Below are 8,298 nucleotides of genomic sequence, written 5' to 3'. Positions count from 1 at the left end.
GACTTGCCATAATATTTACACCTAAATGTTTACTATGCATCCATGTTTGACTTCCTTTTAATTGTGGAATGCGTTGCCTTAAAGTACACAATCTCTATCGGAAATCTAACATTAGGTATGATTATGAACCAAAGGTATAATTAACAAAAGCTGTAAACATACTAATTAGTGTACGGGTCTGCATAAAAGAAACACGTTTAAAAAAAAAAAAAAAAAAAAAAAGATTAGGGAGCAGTTTTCACAAAGTGTGTTCCCAAAACTAGCCTGGAATTTACATTAAAACCACATAATTTCATACTACGTCGCAGATATTGTGTATATTGCTGTAGTCTATCGGGTTTTTTTTTTGTTTATGCTGTTTTCAATAAATTTAAACATTAATTTCTCGATGACTTCACGGTTTATCCTGCCCAATATAACGCTGCAACATGTTTAGTCTACACGAGTGCTGGGGTTTACCTGAAGCACTTGAAAGCAGCGCGTTGTTTTGTCTGGTGTCTTTAACCGCCATTGGTAGCGCTGTTTCGTCCTCCAGAAGTCTGCCTTTCAACGGCAAGAAACCGTAGGGGAGAGACGCAGCACAGCCGACTGGAGGTGGAGTTTAAAGGTGGGGAGGGAGAAGAAAGGGGAGGAAAACGGGGAAAGGCAGATACAACAGAAAAGGGGGGAGGACGGTGGATGATTTACGCTTTAAAAGTTGCAGTACAACAGATTTAAGAGTTGCGGCGAAGAGGAATAAAACAAGATGATAACGCCCTACTTCCTAGAGAATTTCTGGGTAGGTGGTGTCTTTTTATTCACCGTGTTTACACCGGTGCTATTCCTGATTCTCTTGCGGTGTTCCCTCCCTATCATGTTCATGTCAGCTAGGAATCAAGTGCTATTCACGTTGCAGAGGTAGTCGCCTAATTATTCGGCTAGCTCCTGTTAAAGTGGCGGTGTCCGGTGCCGCCAGACTGACCGGTCAGCAGCTCCCCGGCCATCGTTAATTTTACTCGGCGATTATTATTTTGCCACCCCGGGATTTGGGCCTCGCTGAACCCATCTAACTTGAAACCTCTAAGATTCCACCCTCCGCTCCCGCTAATTGGCCGTCTCGGGCTGGCTTGGAATGTTGATGGTCAGTTCCAAGAATGTCATTGGTCGCCTCGGCTGTCAGTCACAGCCGTTGGCCGTACGCGTCATTTTCTTCCGTAACAAAGTTTCAGTGAGAGGCCAGATGTTTAGTGAGTTGGAGAACAGCTTTAAAAACACACGAATTCACCCTCGTACTGTGTTGAACATTTAGCTCATATTTTAATGTAGCTGATGCTGTTGTGGGTATTTCACTATTACACTGTGTACAGTTGTTGTCTATTTACTCCCTAAAGGTCATTTCTATCTCGATAATTATTTGACGTGGCTTTGTTATGGCAGGTTGAAAAGTAAAAGTTAAAATTTCTTTTGCAATTTTGCCTCCACAAACCTGTCTGTCTTTCACCTGTCTTTTATTGCTTGTTTTTTCCAAAACACTAACGCCATAAAGACAGTGCTATCAATAGTGAAAACAGCTCAGGCCATAAGTTCATTAGGACTGCTGCACTAGCCTAAGGTCATGTATTGCACTGTAACCCCTGCAGACAGTGTGGATTATGTTTTGTGTTTTTAATTATGCTGAATCATATCTGAACTGGTGTACATGCTGTACTGTCATTGTTTGGGGGTTTCCACTTTGACATCAAGTGGTTTTGGTGAATAGCAGTAGATATACTGGATTGATTGAATAGGAGAGATATATGCTAATAAATGTGTTATTGCTTTGCTCTGTTATTTTTCAAAGGTTGAGATTAAATTTCACGATTCCAAAAGGCACATCTTTAACATAAAGCATGTCAGCCAGTTCCTCAGCTAGAAATAACCTTCATTCATTAAGTATCTCTATCTTCACCAAAGTGGGAAAATAGAGCCTTAGTTTTTAGCCTCAGCTGTCCTGCTTACAAAGCTGATAAACTATATGGAATGAAATTACATTAAGCGAAACATTTGAAGTAATTAGAAACAAGAATGCTGTCAATTTCTAAAGCCTTTTTTTTTTATAAAGGAGACTTCATCATTAGCTAAATGGAAAAGAGGAGAGCTGAGCCGCTCCTGATTCTTCAATCTGCCCTTTGTGCCCTGCAGTGGGCCACAAGAGAATCCAGTGATGGCAAAGATCAGCTGTGTGTTTAACATGCAAGGCACACACACACACGACACACTTGGCATTAGGAGATGCATCCATTTCTCTTTGACTTGACTACAAATCATCACCACAAGCAGACACACACACACACACACACACACACATTAGGCTGTCGGATTTGAAAAGTTTTTCGATCAGTTTTACTTTTGCACACTGTCCAAAAGTGGACACCTCTCTCCAGCTTGTCCTCTTTTGCTGTGTAATCATTGTAGAGACATTTTTGTTGATTCTTTTCCTTGTATGCAATCTTGGCTTGAATCTCTCATGTAGACATTTTCTCTCCTCAGCTGAATAAACAAGTTCTTTTGGAATTAGCAGCCAGACATGGTACGGCCATGTTGTTTTTCTGTCTAAGTTGCGGCACTTGATTGGTCACTGGCTGCAACATTTCCGCTCTCTAGATTTACTTGCACGTCTCATTTCCCTTTTTTTTCTGTGTGTTAAATGTGCATGAGTAGGTCTGCTCGCTGTGGATGAAAGCTTTCATAGCAAAAGTGCACCATGTGTCACTGTCCCCACTTGCACTTAAATGCCTCAGTCAGTGGCTTAGTATGGCAGCAGGTAGTACAACCAGAGACTAATGGTCTAGGTTCAGCCCTATATCTGTGATGAGTTTATGTTTAATGTGGAGTCTGTTTGCCTCAAGCCTGTCATGGGAAAATAAGATGGCAGTGTGATAAGCAAACAGTGTTGATAGAGCCAACAGCCCCAGGACGGCCGTCTTCTCCCTGGTGTCTGTACTGTATGTGTGTGTGTGGTCTAATAGGTTCTCACACAACTCACTGCACAAACTCCTGGTCAGACGTGTGAGGTGTAGCAATAACACAGCAAAGACTGAAGTAAGAAGAAGAGATGGTCAGTGTTTTATAATGACGCATTTCTCAACAGTCGGCCCCTTTCAACAACCAAGCCTCAAATACACAAACAGAGCCGCTGCCATATTGCTTTCCATCTTTGTCTTCGGAGGAAGGTCTTGCTGAGTTTGAGCCATGAGAACCAGTGATTCCTATAGTGTTCACAGAGGGTGAAAGGATTTTGGTCAACATTGACTTTTGGGTTTTGCTTGAAACTGAAATCCTGTCTGATGTTGGTTTGTTGTCATTTGCTTTTACCACCAGCTCTCATGAACTCCTATGTGTGGGTTCAGAGGTGGTTACATGACTCATAAGCTGTGAGACACTAACCTGTTCGGGGGTTTGTCCAGTACAACTGGATGTCACATCCCTCACTGTAAGTAATGGTCAAGCTCTTGTACACTTATGTTTATAGCACAAACAAAGCCCAGCCTGCACGTGTTGCTGTTGGACTGATGAGTTGCGACAGCTCAGTGCACCGCTCCCAGACCCCAGTGGTCACATGACTCAGGGCAGACACTCTGATGTCATCTTGTTGTCTACCCGCCCAGAGCTCTGGGGTCTACAGGCCACACCAGGCCACCGTTTACACTCTGTCTGGAGAGAGGGTCTCTTGTTTAGCTATACCCAAATTCCTCAGTGGAAGTGTTCAGAAGCTGACGAGTCATGTCAGCTGGCACACTCTTAATCCTTCTTAATATTTTTCCTTGGTCAGTTGCTGGTGGAAATTATTGAAAGTTAAACTTCCTAAAACGCATTTAACCAACGTATGATACATTTTGCACCATTATGTGATGAATGCATTACTATGTACACTACAGCACTTTAACTTTAACAGCCATGACAGACTTTGTTATTTCTGCTCACAATTTAATAGTAACAGGTTTGTTTTTGAAGTAGTCCCACTTTGCAGCCTGCATACCAATGTGTTTTAACACTGATGTAGGTCTTTACTAATTACACATGCTTCATGTGTAATTATTTTTTCTGCATGCTTCCAGCACATATTTAATGATTGCTATTTAGTGTAATTTCTTACACACGTGTAGTGAAACAGAAAACATTTTTTCTGGGGCTGTCATGATATCAGATTTTCACTACATGATTGTCGTGGCCAAAAATAAATTCACGAGAAAGGTATTTATTGTGATGTATATTGAAAATTCTTTAAAAAAATCATTGCTATCACTCACATTCATCTTTTATTTTCTTTATTGGGTGTTTTTTTTTTTGTCTTTTTTGGCAAATGAATCAGACTTGAATACAAGTGTAGGGAGGTGGAGAGAGTCTGCAACCTTAACTGTACAAAAAGAACAATTACACTGAAAGGAAAGTGAAAAGGCAACCGGATGAACTGGTAAAACATCAGCAAGGCCTAACATCTCCCATCAGGATATTATCATATGTCTGTTATTAACACTATATCAATATTTTATTTTTGTAAATACCACGGTTATCATCAATACCAGTATATTGTGACACCCTTACTGGGAAATCAGTGTTGTTTTCTGACCTTCTCTAACTTTCAATACATGCAGACAATCACACCTCTCTGTATAATACAACACAGTTTAACAGCCTCACAAATGACTTCTTTGAAAATGATTAATATAGTTTAATAATCATCACCTCTCTGAAACAGTTACACTTTCAAACTGAACTTTATAATTGTGTGTTGTATTGGACTGCTAGATGTAATACTGGCAGCTGAGTGTTAATCAGTCTCCTGAAAGTTTTTCGGTGACTCTCAAGCTTGGTTCATCTTAGTTATCCCTTGTTGTTAGAAGCAGCTAACCAGGAGTCTCTCCATGTCATGGGTTGCATTACTGCCTGTCAGGCAATAAACACTTGATTCCCCACACACAGGATATTGAAGCTAGTATTGTACTCTAACAGAGAGAGAGTGAATTCCTGTCCTCCTCTGCCCAGCAGATGTTACATGATAAACTGCAGCACTGTGGTTTTGTTTAACTGTCCTTTAAGGTGGTATTTAAGATTAAGGGTGTCAGCAATGTAACAGTTTCTTTTGTGCGTTGATTTTATGGCGTAGTTGCACTGATGTTTTTGTGTGTGAAAACATAATAGAATTTATATTTTGGAAGTAGTGTGTGGTATGTTTTGCAGTCATGGCGCTCTATAACCCGTGGATTGAACAGAGCCATTTCATTATACCACTGCCTGTGTCTCATTCTCTGCTTATTGAAGTCTTTTATTGACAAAATAAACTGTGGCCTGATGAGAAATCTATGTGCTATATATATATATATATATATATATATATATATATATATATATATATGATGCATATGCTGATATGAGACTAGATAAGGTTTCCTCCACTCTTCCCTAACCCTAACTGACAGTTATTTCTGTTAGTGAATAATCTTTTGGTTATTTTCTTGAGTAAACCCAAAGTTATTCAGCTTTACTATCACACCAGTCAAAGAAAATTTGATAATTTGAGAAGGTAAAGCTTGAAAAATGACTGAAAAATTATTAAGTTGATGATTGATTATACAGATGGCTGTTGATTCATTTTCAGTTGATTGACTAATCAACTTAAACTTGCAGCTCTGATGCCAGACTTGAAGTAGTGTTTGTGTGTAGTGTAGTTTTTGTGGTCTAAAAGGCTTATTTACAGTGAAGTGATTTTCAAAAATGTTCTTTTCCTCTAATGTTATCAGACGACAAACAGGCCGATCCAAATCCAGACTGAATTATCTATAAACTCTCCAGTAGGCGTATCAAAACATGACAGGAACAGGAATTATTAGAAATGAGAGGGCTGACTTGTCTTCAGGAAACAGGTGGCAGTATCAAAAGTCAAAGCTTTTTCACTCATGTTTAGCTGTTGTATAACTTCACTGAAGAGGTCCTTGAACCTTCAGCAGTACTCAGTCAGTGAGTTGTGTGTTTTTTTTTTTTTTTCCAGGAAAAGAACAGGCCGGATTCAGTCTAAATAACTAGTCTATAACCTGAAGCCTTAGTTTATTGCTGTATATTAAATTCTGCATTTAATAGTAAGTGAGGTTCCTGCTTTTTCCGTCTAACTGCTTATGAGTGAGACCACTCTTCCCAGCATGAGCTTTGGTTCACGTCCAACCGTGACGTCAGATGTCTAGTAGCTGGGCTGTTACCTACATTTCTTTTCTTTCTTTTCAGCCTAGAGCACACACAGACGCTGAGTCCCCTGTAGTCCGTGCATCACAGCCATAGTTCACGTTGGAGTCTGTTTCTGTGAGTGATGATATTGGCACAGACTGGATATTGGACTACTGGCACTATTCACTCTCTACCCTTTTTTTTTTTTTTTTTTTATGAACTCCAGCAGTCTGTGGGAAGCCGCCTCAAGCTCCACACTGTGCTATTGCTCAAACTAAGCGTGATTGACATGTGTGCTAACCTCTCAGGATGTTGTCCTCCCTCTGGGGTGGGGCAGAGGGTTAAAAAACCTCTCCATCTAAATCCAAGCATAATGAGTACTTCTGAATTTCACAATTGTGTGGTTGGAATATTAAACAGCCAGTACGAGGGCTTTCATCAATGAGTTTCCAGACGAGGACGTTGAGAAACTCTGGTATCACTTCTCCCTCCCGCTGTTGAAATGGATGTGGTTGCACGGCCCTAATTTAACTAATAGATGAATTAGAGATGTGTAATTAACTTATATAGCACATATATCAGGCGTGTTTAAAGTGACGTCTTTACATTCTTGGCTCTTGCTTTGTAAGGATAATTTTTTTTCCCTCAGAATCAATTCCAGTATTGTAACCTGGTGAAAAGTCAAAAACGCCCTGAGCTCTTTCCTGTGTTTGTTTTTTATTTTTCTTTGTATTCATTGATAACACATTCTTCATGAGTGTAGTTGTTGCGCAGAATGGACTTTCTTCCTGTTGCTGTTCTGCTCTGTTTGGAGCTGTGTGTGTGTGTGTGTGTGTGTGTGTGTGTGTTTTCACTCACTTTTGTCACTTCCCTGTTTTGTAGATTGATTGGCCGATTGTCAATGTTTCCCTTACTCTGTGTTTCTTATAGTTTAGGCAGTAGAGTGCAAGTATAATGTGGAGTAAGCGTTATGGTCTGTGTCTCACCTTCCTGTCTTGACATCTAATGCGTGCAGTAGTTTGCATGTCATGCTGTTTGTTGCAGGCGGGGTAACAATTAAACTTGTACTTTCTTTATGGTTATCTTGTTAAAACAGGAAACACATCTCAGTGGTCTGTTCACTGGGGTAAAATGTAGGCCAATCAGCTGTAGCCTAGAGAAAGATGCTTTTCTTTTAATGTCTATTTACTCTGTAAATATAGTCCTATTGTAACTAGCTCTGAGTTTTATTATGACACAAACTTCATGACCTTTCGTGTTTGTCAATGTGGAAAAACAAGGCTAAACCCCGTGTGCTAAAACTGTGCTGAAGTTGTAGCCTGTTGAAAACTACCAAACTGCTGACAGTGGATTGCTCCAGGAATCAGGAAATATCTGTGACAGTCACAAGAATGAGGATGAACTTCAGTGGAGGTGTTATCATATCAACTTCAGCCTATGTTCTAGTGAAAGTATGGGTTTCCTCGTCCTCTTCATTTGACACTTTTAGGTAGGGGTAGTGTTTCAGTCCTAATAATAGATAATGATTAACAAAATGAAATTTTATTTGCCTAACAAGATGTTACAAGGCATCACAATCAAAACCATGAATTCACTGGTTATTGCTTTCTGATGGACAGTAGTTCTGTAAATCCGTTTTGTCAGATAATCTGCCTCCTAAAAAACAAGAGCACTTCCTTGCCACAAGGCATGATATGTATGTTTCCTCCCTCACTGAAGCAACAGCCTAATGGAGGCCGATGAGGAAGTAAAGTGAATCTTCTTTATCTTCTCTTCTCAGAAATGACTGAGAGACTTTGAATTGAAGCTGTATCAAGAATAAAGTGTCAACAGCAAAGTTTAGAGTGAAGGCCACCTACTGCTGCAGAGCACAGTGTTGCTGGCCTGACCTGTCAACTGTGCTAATGTAAACAAACAGCTTTTTAGGACCAAAGCTACTTTCAAAACTCCATCAAAGTCATTTTTAGTAAACATCAACTGAAGTCTATCTAATGGTAAAGTTCATAAATGAAGTTTATTTCCTGATTCTGCAGGCGGTTTGTTTGATTGAGACAGAGTCTGTCATTATTGGGGATATAGCCTTACATACACTGGATATATGAGGGTGATACTTCTATCTAT

The 8,298-nt window shown here is 39.9% G+C and overlaps 1 protein-coding gene across 11 annotated transcripts in view; it reads left to right on the top strand.

Annotated features, from left to right (window-relative positions):
• Positions 1–607: 607 nt before the first annotated feature.
• The window catches only part of fcho2 (FCH and mu domain containing endocytic adaptor 2), a 42,675-nt gene continuing 34,984 nt past the window's right edge, over positions 608–8,298 (top strand). For 3 of the 11 annotated variants that reach the window (XM_056403301.1, XM_056403292.1, XM_056403295.1), the window contains exon 1: positions 610–778. In XM_056403301.1, the coding sequence (XP_056259276.1) occupies positions 746–778 (33 nt within the window). In that variant the 5' untranslated portion in view covers positions 610–745. Of the gene's footprint in view, positions 779–8,298 lie in introns of all 11 variants that reach the window. The other 8 variants (XM_056403302.1, XM_056403297.1, XM_056403300.1 and 5 more) reach the window with 4 other exon arrangements.

This window comes from Seriola aureovittata, chromosome 18 (genome assembly GCF_021018895.1).
Source record: "Seriola aureovittata isolate HTS-2021-v1 ecotype China chromosome 18, ASM2101889v1, whole genome shotgun sequence".
In the NCBI taxonomy this organism is placed as follows: Eukaryota; Metazoa; Chordata; class Actinopteri; order Carangiformes; family Carangidae; genus Seriola; species Seriola aureovittata.
This window is presented reverse-complemented; position numbering and strand designations above follow the sequence as displayed.